We start from the raw sequence: 11,871 nt of genomic DNA on the forward strand, positions 1-11,871 counted from the left end.
GCAGAAAATGGGACCTTTAATCTACAGTTATAATGATCGGAAATGAATTTGCTTTAAGCAAGAAAATAAAAATGACATTAGAAGAGACTAAGACACGATGAGCAGAGGTTCAAATGAAGCTCAGATGTGATCTACTGAAGCAGGGATCCATTTTCAACAGTGTAGAGTAACTAAAGTCTCTTCCGGTACCGCAGGGATATGTTCTGTAACTTGCGTGCTTTTGCTCTGGCATCAATAGGCTGGAAGTCCGACACCTTTATTCTGAAGAGCCCATAGGAACCGGCACAGTAGCTGGGTCTGTTGTGCTTCTGGGTCTGTTGCTTCAGCTGGACATCTGAATAAAATACAGGGTGTCATGATCCAGCGTGTCTCCTTGTGCTGTCCCTCTGATGGACTCTTTCCTGAGTCTCTCCGTCCTGCCCACTCCCAAAGCCAACCTCAGCATCTTCATCTCTGCTACCTCCAGCTCTGCCGCTGTCTCCAGACCACCCAACATGGCTGGTCTCGCCACAGTCTTGGACACCTCCTTCATTTTAGCTGAAACTCTCCACCCGTTCCAGCCTGCCTCTACACACTTCTTCACCTCTTTACCACACTCTCTGTTGCCCTGGACTGTTGACCCTAAGTACCTAAAAGCCTCCACCTTCTTGATCTCTTGTCCCTGTAACCTCACTCTCCCACTTGGCTCCCTCTCATTCACAAACAGATACTCCATCTTACAGCAGATAACTAAGTCAACCACCATCTGTCCTGCGTTCCACTCCTGGATACTAAACCTGCCCTACTTCCTACTCTCAGTCCTAGACTCTTGGCGTTCCTCTTCTCTCTCTTCCTAAGGACAGACCTTCCTTCTCTCTTTCTTCGACCAACAGTAGTCCAGTTTCCATTGGCATCCCGTACAACAGCACTGATGGCGGTCGTTGTTAACCCTGGCCTCAACCAATCTTGTATGGAGCTCATAGGTTTGATTTGCATGTTTGATTTGGCAAAAGTTTTCCATCGGATGCCCTTCCTGACACAACCCTCTGTATTTATTCGGGCTTGGGACCAGCACAATAAAGCACTGCCTTGTACCCCTCTTGTGGCTACATTACAGACAAGTAGCTGGTCTGGTCTGGTCTCATTTTCTCCCACTTATCCGAATCCGGGTCCCGGGGGCAGCAGCTTCAGGAGGGATGCCCAGACAGCCCTCTCCCCGGCCACTTCCATTAGCTCCTCCGGGGGACCCCCAGCCGCTCCCAAGCCAGGCGAGAGATGTAATCTCTCCACCTGGTCCTGGGCCGGCCACGAGGCCGCCTCCCGGTGGGACATGTCCGGAACACCTCTAAAGGGAGGCGTCTGGAAGGCATCCTGGCCAGATGCCCGAGCCACCCCAGCTGACTCCTCTCGATGTGGAGGAGCAGCGGTTCTACTCTGAGCCCCTCCTGGATGTCCGAGCTTCTCACCCTATCTCTAAGGTTGAGCCCGGCCACCCTGCGGAGGAAACTCATTTCAGTCGCTTGTATCCGCGATCTTGTTCTTTCGGTCATCACCCAGCGTTGATGGCCATAGGTGAGGACTGGGACGTAGATCGACCGGTAAATCGAGAGCTTTGCCTTCCGGCTCAGCTCTCTCTTCACCACGACGGATCGGTTAAGCGCCCGCATCACTGCTGACACCACTCCGATCCGCCTGTCGATCTCCCGTTCCATCCTACCCTCACTCGTGAACAAGATCCCAAGATACTTGAACTCCTCCACCTGGGGCAGGACCTCCTCCCCAACCCGGAGAAGGCACTCTACCTTTTTCCGAGCGAGGACCATGGACTCTGACTTGGAGGTGCTGATTTGCATCCCTGCCGCTTCACACTCGGTTGCGAATCGTCCCAGCATTTGTTGGAGGTCCCTGCTCGATGGCGCCAGAAGAACTACGTCATCGAGCTGCTGACCAGATCCTCCGCCCACCGAACTCGACACCCTCCACTCCCCAGCTGCGCTTAGAAATTCTGTCCATAAAAGTTATGAACAGAACCGGTGACAAAGGGCAGCCCTGGCGGAGTCCAACCCTCACTGGGAACGAGTACGACTTACAACCGGCTATCCGGACCAAACTCCTGCTCCTTTGGTACAGGGACTGGGCGGCCCTTATCAAGGGACCTTCCACCCCATACTCCTGGGGCACCCCCCACAGGATGCTCCTGGGGACCCAGTCATAAGCCTTTTCCAAGTCCACAAAGCACATGTGGACTGGTTGGGCAAACTCCCAACTCCCCTCAAGCACCCCAGCAAGGGTAAAGAGCTTATCCGTGGTTCCACGACCAGGGCGAAACCCACATTGTTCCTCCTCGATTAGAGGTTTGACTATCAGTCTAATCCTCTTTTCCAGCACCCTGGCATAGACGTTCCCAGGGAGGCTGAGGAGTGTGATCCCCCTATAGTTGGAACACACCCTCCCCACTCTTAAAAATAGGGACCACCACCCCGGTCTGCCAGTCCAAGGGCACTGCCCCTGATGTCCAGGCAATGTTGCAGAGGCGTGTCAACCAGGACAGCCCTACAACATCCAGAGCCTTAAGATACCCCGGGAGGATCACATCCGCTCCCGGAGCTCCGCCGCCAGGCAGCTGTTTCACTACCTCGGCAACTTCTACTCCGGAAATTGGATGGTCCACCTCCTGGTCTCCCAACTCTGTTCCTCCTTGAGGATACGTGTTGGTAGCTGGTATCATGTAAAAACACACACACATCCAAAGATGGCCAAGCTGAGATCCTGTGGGCCTGCAAGATACTGACTGACAGTTGTGTGATTTGTACCTGATCCTGGATCCCTGGCTCCTCCTTCGTTCTCCTGTTTTTCCTTCTGTCTATCACTTTTCATTTCCAGGATTTTGTCAGTTACATTCAGCAATTTTCTTATAAATTTCTCTTCTTTTATCCCATTCTTATGTTGGCACCTCTGAGCATCTTCCTCCAATTCTAATAACACCACCAAACACACACACAGATGCACACACGTTATCTGATGCCACTATTTGGGCATCACATGACATCCATACGAAGTTAAAACGTCTTCAATTTGTGCTTCAAAATATGAATCCTGGTCCAGAATAAAGGCAGTATTGTAACATTACTGTAAGTTAAGGATAGAAATGAGTTGGTGCTGTTACCTTTAGCTGCTTGGCTTCTCCATGTCTCCTTGTTTTGGTGAACCTCTCGGATCCAAGTGGCTTTGAAACTGTTAAAATCCACTGAGGCCAAAGAGCAGCTTCCATCTGATTTCGTACTCTTTCCATCACTACAGCTAATACTGTTGACACTGTAGAAGGTGGAGACATTCGTGTCATCAACATACACATTCCAAAACCACTGGAGCTGTTAGCCAGATGGTGCATTAGCTCATACAGTCACAGTGTGGCATTCTTATAAATAATGGTCATATAAAATAATGCACTTAGTTCTACAACAAAATATCTTTACCACCGAAATTCAATTCCATTCAATATTATATCGCTGATATCCATAACCTTTCCAAAAACCTTCTGAGCTTCAACACCTTTGAGCAGGACAAACTTATCCTGTTTCTGGATTTAGCAAGATTCTGCTGCATTTGCCAGGAAGCAAATTAAATGGGAAAATATTTCGTTGTTTCATAAACAACATTTTTTCTTGCTCAAATGAAGTTTACAGTTCAATAAAAAACCCAAACATTTTTTCAGTCAATAGAAGTTAAATGATAAATTGAAAAGAGACATTTGCGGATGTTGTTAAAATAGGAAACATAACTAACGTAACTAATTAAACCATGAGGTTAAAACAACCGCCCCCTCCTTGAACCAACACCTTACTGCGGTGGAGGGGTTTGTGTGCCCGGATAAGCCTGGGAGCTCGGTTGTCTGGGACTGTTATGCCCCTGGCTGCGCCTCCCATGGCAAACATGGGCCAGACTAAGGGTGGTTCACCAACACACCATGGAGATCACACAATCAAGGTCGTTTACGTCGCCCGAAGTTGCGTTACTGGGGCCTCACTCTGGATGCAGGCCTGTGGCAAGCTCCTGGGGGCCAAATCTGTTCTCATGGGACCGTCCGGGTGCAGCGTCACGGGCCCAACTTCCTGTAGGCTCAACACCTGGTGTTAGGATTCAGTGGTTTTTGTTGTGTTTTTCCTGGTTCTTTCTCCTCTCCCTGGCAGGCAGGTCTGAAACCCCACCTCCCTCACCCGCAGCCCATCTGGGGTGTTTGACTTGGCAGCTTTAAGGAGCGACTACTCTCATCACCAGATCGTTGTAGTTCCTCTGTGGTAACGCTTGGCTCCCCTTTTGAAATCAAACTTTTGCTAGTCTGCATTCCTTGTGAGATTTACCTGCATAACCTTTATCTTCTTTTCCTATTTTTCCACAGTTCCCAGTTCAGTGCTGCTGAGATCCGCCTCGCTTACCTGCACATTTCCCACCTGTTGCAGCTTTACCCTTTTGTAACCTTTTGTTTTAGAAAATAAACCTTTTCATGGTCAGGTTGGTCCTTGTCTTCATTTTGGATCCTGTTTCTGACTTCCCTTGGCTTAACACCAGAATTTCTAGGCGTAGTCAGGGGCCGGAGGGAGTCCGGTTTGGGAACCACAGGATTTCATCCTTGCTTTTTGCAGATGACGTTTTCCTGTTGGCCTCATCAAACCAGGACCTAAAGCATGTCCTGGGCGGTTTTCTGCTGAGTGCAAAGCAGCTGGGATGAAAATTAGCACCTCCAAATCCAAGGCCATGGTTCTCAATGTGAAAAGGGAGCTTTGCCCTCTCCAGGCTGGTAAAGTCCTGCCTCAGGTGGAGGGGTCCTCGGGGTCTTGTACACGACTGAGCGTGAGGTTGACAGGCGGCTTGGTGCAGCTCCTGTAGATATGCAGCCGGTGTACCAGAACATTCTGGTAAAGAGACAGCTTTGCCGCAAGGCGATTTATCAGTCAGTCTATGTTCTTATTCTCACCATGAAATTTGGGTAATGACCAAAAGAATAAGATCGCATATACAAGTGGTGGAAATGAGATTCCTCCCCAGGGTGGCTGGGCGCTCTCTTAGAGTTCGGGTCACTCGGAAGGAGCTCGGAATAGAGCCGCTGCTCCTTCGCATCGAGAGGAGTCAGCTGCCGTGGCTCAGGCATCTGTTTCAGATGAGCTCTGGACGTCTCCCTAGGGAGGTCTCTGGCGACAGTGGCAGAGAGGAGAACTATTGACAAGCTGCGGAGCATCATGGACAATGACCGCCACCCTCTGCACACTGTCATCCACAGCCAGAGAAGCCTGATCAGCCAGAGGCTGCGCCTCCCCAAGTTCAGGACCAACAGACTGGGGAACTCATTCATCCCCCGAGCCATCAGGCTGTTCAACTCCTCACTGGGGGGGAGGAGGGCCAACAGGAGAACTGGAACATTTTTATAGTTTTATATTTATATTCATATTCTATTTTTAATTTATTCTATTTTATTTCTTATTTTATTATATTTTTATTATCTTTAATAGGTTCAATGGGGTGTAATGGTGGTGGGAAATTTTGTAGATGCTTGTAGATCTTTGGAGATGCTAATTTCCCTGGTGGACACCCCCTAAAGGGATCAATAAAGTACTCTTGAATCTTGAATCTTGAATCTTGAATCTTCCAGGCATGTCCCACCAGGAGGAGGCCCCTGAGGCAGATCCAGGGCATGCTGAGAGACTATGTCTCTCGGATTGCCTGGGAACACCTTGGAATACTCCCGGAAGAGCTGGAAGAAATTTCTGGGGAGAGGGAAGTCAAGGCATCTGGCTGCTGCCCCCACGACCCGGATCCGTAAAAAGCGGGACAAGACAAGACAAGACAAGACGGTCAAAGCGACTGGTTCCCGAGGTGGTTTCAAAAATGGGCAGCTGCTCTGAAGGTACCCAACCATCCCCGCAGCGCCTGGGTGTTAGGCAGCGTCAGACAGGTAGACCTACCTCAAAAATCACTGACCTTGAACGTCTGAAGCCATCCAGGCCCAGCAAACATGCCTCCTCCATGAGGGGGGTCATTATCTTCTCAATCATTTCTGTCATGACAGTGAAAGTTGGCTCCACAATGAAGTCGATGAATCCTGTAGGAATTCCAACTCAGAATTTAATTTCAACAGACACATTTCCTGTTCAGCCATTTTCTGACTTGAACTACATTCCTTCACCTTACCAATCTGGGACTGGGCTACCATTGTGGATTTGCGGTCACAAAGAGGGGAAAAGGGTAGACCCAGCTCTGCTTCTTTGTCACCCTGAAAAAGTGGAACTCTTTGAAAGTGACTTTATGGCAGGCTGATCATTACTGAATTAAAAATATCCTCAGCTGCATATCAAAACCTGTTATACGATGATCACGGTTTTGTTTCTGCTAATAATAAAAAAGACTCATCAGAAGCTAATTTATTTAGTTAGTCACTGTAGATACTCAAGAACACTAATTCACCATGATGTGCAAATAACGGTTTTTCAGGTTTATGGTTTATTTTGATTTAATATTCGTAGCTTTCAGACATAAGGTTATGACCACCTACCTAATTTTGTGTTGATTCCCTCTTAACTGTCGCCCTGAATTACCAAGACCAGGACACCAGACTGTCCTGCCTGTTGAAGCTAGAATCCACTGAAGCTCTATTGGACTGAGATCTAGGATTCTTTTTTTTAACTTTATTTGTCCTTGTGGGGGCAATTAACCCTCGACCGGTCGGCCACTAGAGCAGCAACCTGGATGTGGGGGGGCGATGGACAAGCGTCATGTTTTGATGGTGGAGGAAACCGGAGCCACAGATATGGCGTGCATACTCCCAACACAGAAGGCCTGTTGTAAGCTCAGACAGCCTTCAAACCCCCCACCTGAATCAGTGGGCCTTGACCCTATGACCCCGCCACAGGTTCATGTCTGACAGATGCTGACCAGGGCAGACTGGGAACACCCAGTCACACGCAAGTTTGGGGACTAAATGTTCATTTGTTGCCTCATACATTGTCGTCAGAATGTTGTGCCTGACTGCTGTAATGAATAAATATCAATATTATTGGTGGTGAAGACCCTTTAATGTCCTGTAAAAAGCATCTCCAGCTTGTAAAGTGTGATCACCTGTCTGAAGAACTCCTCCAACAGAGAGAAGGTCCAGCGGTGATGGAGGCTCCAGGGTTTTGCAGGGTGACTGATGTCAGCAGTATGAAGCAGCAGGGACAAGGCTTTGGCTTTGTCTATCCTGCAAGCGCAGTCACTCAGTTACAGGCAGGCTATGCTACTCTTACACGCACCTGTGTGTGTGTGTGTGTGTGTGTGTGTGAGCCTGTGAGTGTCTCTTTCATTTCAGCCAAAAATCCATTCTACTCATAGTTCCTGTGGGTATTTTGCTCTAATCTTCCTCCTAGAAATTTGCCTTAAATTTGTTGAACTAGAATCTACAATGATGACGAGCTTTCTTAGAAAGTAGCAACACAAACCTTTGAATCTCGAGCATATTTCAATGGCATTTACAAACAGCAACCTGTTTTATTCCTCTGTGGGCAGGTTAGGAAGGTAGATATTCCCACTCCAGGGCCTGCAGATGGGAGTGACTAAAATAAGAGATACTCACGCATCAGGCTGCTGCAGGAGGCTTTTCATGACTTTAATCTGCTCAAAGTGGCAGGACATGTCAGTGGCCAGCACCATCTCTACCACCAGACTACGAAGTTCTCTGAAAGCATGAATGGCAGTCAGATACACAAGCACATTGTATGGTGAAACAGGGTTGGGGTTGGGGGTAGGGGTAGGGGTAGTCCAGAAGCCGTATCTTCCCCCCCGCCACCTCTCTCTGGTTGTCAGATAAGGTTCACGTGTATCAGTGCATGTTTCAGATGTCATTTCTAGTCGCTGTCTTTCCCATTCCTCTTTCCTCTTGCTCCTCTCATGACGGATCACCACAAACGTTTATGGTATAGATCAGGAGGGCTTTCTTCTTCTCTTATTTTAGCTTCCAATTGTTTTCACAATATGAAAGAGGTCAACCATTTTCCAATCCGCCCAGCGTAGGGTGATGGACTTCCTACTGTGGTCTTCCTTCCCCAGTACTCAGCGTCTGATTTAATCTCGTCTTAAACTGGTTTAAAGCATTGTCCCATTACACAGATCATCATCATTTTTACTGAACGTGCTGTCTCATCGCCCACGACCCACTGGTCTGACTGCTTTCCCAGAACCTTCTTCTTGGGTTATTGACGTAGCTCACTTAAATATGTAATGGAACATTCGGTTATTGTTATTGAGATGTTGACAATGTGTGCAAAGGTTGGAGAGCAAGACTACGTGTATACTTATGATGGCTCATTTGCTAGTTGGAATGCTAACAGGAGCTGATCATTGTTGATGATTGGTGAATACTGTTGCTTTTTCACTTCAACTCTCTGTGATTTACTTCAATAAAACATTGTAATTATTTCTCTGTTTCTTTCTCACCATAAAAGCTTTTGCCTTTACAAAATACACAGAGATGTAGCCAAAGTGCACAAAATTATCTTAACAGTCAATAATTATAACAATCTTTTTTTTTCCCTAAGAGGGTTTGATTTTAAGTTTTTCCTGACCCGACCAGGGTCTGAGGACAGAGGATATCACAACTGTGCAGCTTGTAAAGAACATAACTTTACCTTTGAACAACCACCTCCTCAGAACTGATACCTGCTCTCTTGTTCTTCCAAAGCTTTTGAAAGCTTGGAGTCACGATTGATGTGGAACTGACTTTTTCAGATCATGTAGCCTCACTCTCCCGGTGGTGCCGCTTTAACTGATTCAACATCAGAAAAACTTCTCTTTCTCCTCATCTCTCCTTCTCTCCAGTTTATATCCTTCTTCTCTCCCTCTCCTAATGGCTCTGCTCTACCAGTTGGTAGTTGCACCAGATGGTTTGGGACTGGAAGCTAGCATTTCATTTACATTGGTCTCAATGGCAGAGTGGCTTTAGTGACTCTTTCTGTAGGATGCTTTGGATAAAAGTGTCTGATAAACGTAAATTTGAATCTGAATGCTTCTCAATCAAATTAGAAATCAAATAATAGTGATGGACATGCAAGCACGCATGAGCTGGTATTAACTTCAAAGCCTTTTTCTTTTCTTACCTCCAGTCATCTTTGGAAAGATTTGATAGTATGTTAACTTCATCGTTATTCTGCAGAAGACGATAGACAGCGCTGACGTGGTGGTTCTCCAGAACGGCGTGATCGTTGTACAAAAGTGAAATATCCGACCTGGAAAATGGGGGGAAATCAAATGAGTTTAAATGGAAATATTGCTGAACTCACATTATTCTGTACTATTTGCAATAATACCTGGTTTGAACATGGAAGTTATTGGTGGTTCCTGTATGTTCGTAGTCATGAATGGCAGCTGCAAAAATTGTGGCAAAGATCTCCAACTCAGATAACCAATGCTGCAAGAAAGAAGGACACACTGAACACTCACGGTATGACGTAGGGGTGACATGTGATATTTCTAGAAGGACAACCACTAAAGTAGCTTTAGCACCTGCAAGTTTCACATCCCACCACAAATTAGTTGGAGGTGAGGAGCAGAAGAAGACTATCATATAAACATTTCTTGGTGCTGCCAGGAGGGAATGTAAAGATCGTGAGTGTCTCCTACAGTTCCTGGAGGATCAGCCACAGTGATCATGACAAAGTGGTCATACTTGTTCTCTTCCATATCTTTATCTCATTTGCTTAGATCGTCTTTATTGTTGAGCTAATTGATCTCGTACAGAGTTGACCGAGAAGTTGTCATGCAAGATGATCTTGTGCATTTCAAGAGCCTCTTAATTATTCAGACAAAAAAGTCTTTAGTCCTTTTGATTTTGGGTGACCTGGTGTGAAGGATCTATGGGTATAGATGATCTGGAAGCTGCTCTCAGGTGAAGACGCCTCTGGAGCTGTTGTTGGATTATAAGGTCTATGACCAGGCACACAAAGAGAGGGGCGGCCAAAATCACAGGGGAAACTCCTCCACTAGGATTTGGCTGATACGTCCACCACAAACCCACTATTCAGTGGAAACACACGTAACATTGGACAGTGAGTGAGTCAATAGTCTTACCAGCATTCCAGTTTTGAGGAGGAGGTAATGTATGGTCTGCGTGACATCAGCAGCATGTATCAGATTATGATATGGGTTTTTGTGTTTGCTGTAGCCCACCTCTAGCGAGTCCACAAATGATATGAGAGCAGAAACTGGGATCTGAATCAAAGGCAAGAAAACATCAATAAATATTGTTTATTCTTCAGAGATCCTAACAAAGAAAGCCCAAGTTCCAAGCTCCTAAACTATGAACTCTTTAGTAAATGTGGGACCAGCATGGGGAACATGTTGGGCACCTTGCCCCCATCCTGCCCGAAACATGATGCAGAGCAGCTGTCTCCAGTATTCACGGATGTCTTCAACACCTCATTGATGCTTCAAGGCTTTCACCATCATCCCAGCTCCCCAAAAACCAGAAACCATCCTCTGGTATGTTGACTTCCCTGGATCCTCTGCCAGGATCCTGTTTGTGGACTTCATCTCTGCCATAAACATGATAGTCCCTGTTCTTCAGCGGGACAGACTGTCCAAGCTCAACTTAACTGACTCCACCTGCAGGTGGAACACAGACTTCCTCGCTGAAACAGCTCAGACCACTGGGGAAATATGTCAGGCTGAAGGTCAAACATCACTGTCTCCACTCAAAAGCATGTCCTTTCTCCTTAGCTCTTCTCCAGATATACCAGCACCTCATCCTCCAGTCACTGGATGATATACCAGCACCTCATCCTCCAGTCACCCGATGATATACCAGCACCTCATCCTCCAGTCACCAGATGATATACCAGCACCTCATCCTCCAGTCACCCGATGATATACCAGCACCTCATCCTCCAGTCACCAGATGATATACCAGCACCTCATCCTCCAGTCACCCGATGATATACCAGCACCTCATCCTCCAGTCACCAGATTATATACCAGCACCTCATCCTCCAGTCACTGGATGATATACCAGCACCTCATCCTCCAGTCACCAGATGATATACCAGCACCTCATCCTCCAGTCACCCGATGATATACCAGCACCTCATCCTCCAGTCACCCGATGATATACCAGCACCTCATCCTCCAGTCACCAGATGATATACCAGCACCTCATCCTCCAGTCACCAGATGATATACCAGCACCTCATCCTCCAGTCACCAGATGATATACCAGCACCTCATCCTCCAGTTACTGGATGATATACCAGCACCTCATCCTCCAGTCACCCGATGATATACCAGCACCTCATCCTCCAGTTACTGGATGATATACCAGCACCTCATCCTCCAGTCACCCGATGATATACCAGCACCTCATCCTCCAGTCACCACCGATGATATACCAGCACCTCATCCTCCAGTCACCCGATGATATACCAGCACCTCATCCTCCAGTCACCAGATGATATACCAGCACCTCATCCTCCAGTCACCAGATGATATACCAGCACCTCATCCTCCAGTCACCAGATGATATACCAGCACCTCATCCTCCAGTTACTGGATGATATACTACCAGCAGCACCTCATCCTCCAGTCACCCGATGATATACCAGCACCTCATCCTCCAGTTACTGGATGATATACCCGCACCTCATCCTCCAGTCACCCGATGATATACCAGCACCTCATCCTCCAGTTACCGAATGATATACCAGCACCTCATCCTCCAGTCACTGGATGATATACCAGCACCTCATCCTCCAGTCACCCGATGTATAACCAGCACCTCATCCTCCAGTCACCCGATGATATACCAGCACCTCATCCTCCAGTCACCAGATGATATACCAGCACCTCATCCTCCAGTCACCCGATGATATACCAGCA

At 47.3% G+C, this 11,871-nt stretch overlaps 1 protein-coding gene across 4 annotated transcripts in view; it reads right to left on the reverse strand.

Annotated features, from left to right (window-relative positions):
- pde1ca (phosphodiesterase 1C, calmodulin-dependent a) overlaps positions 1 to 11,871 on the reverse strand; it is a 27,266-nt gene continuing 15,395 nt past the window's right edge. For 3 of the 4 annotated variants that reach the window (XM_057013194.1, XM_057013196.1, XM_057013197.1), the window contains 10 exons: positions 10,072 to 10,212; positions 9,312 to 9,412; positions 9,102 to 9,230; positions 7,583 to 7,684; positions 7,090 to 7,210; positions 6,166 to 6,247; positions 5,956 to 6,076; positions 3,146 to 3,294; positions 2,793 to 2,954; positions 1 to 334 (listed from right to left, as the gene is read on the reverse strand). In XM_057013194.1, the coding sequence (XP_056869174.1) occupies positions 171 to 334; positions 2,793 to 2,954; positions 3,146 to 3,294; positions 5,956 to 6,076; positions 6,166 to 6,247; positions 7,090 to 7,210; positions 7,583 to 7,684; positions 9,102 to 9,230; positions 9,312 to 9,412; positions 10,072 to 10,212 (1,272 nt within the window). In that variant the 3' untranslated portion in view covers positions 1 to 170. Of the gene's footprint in view, positions 335 to 2,792; positions 2,955 to 3,145; positions 3,295 to 5,939; positions 6,077 to 6,165; positions 6,248 to 7,089; positions 7,211 to 7,582; positions 7,685 to 9,101; positions 9,231 to 9,311; positions 9,413 to 10,071; positions 10,213 to 11,871 lie in introns of those variants that run through there. The other variant, XM_057013195.1, reaches the window with a different exon arrangement.

Source organism: Takifugu flavidus, chromosome 17, assembly GCF_003711565.1.
Source record: "Takifugu flavidus isolate HTHZ2018 chromosome 17, ASM371156v2, whole genome shotgun sequence".
NCBI classification, from domain to species: Eukaryota; Metazoa; Chordata; class Actinopteri; order Tetraodontiformes; family Tetraodontidae; genus Takifugu; species Takifugu flavidus.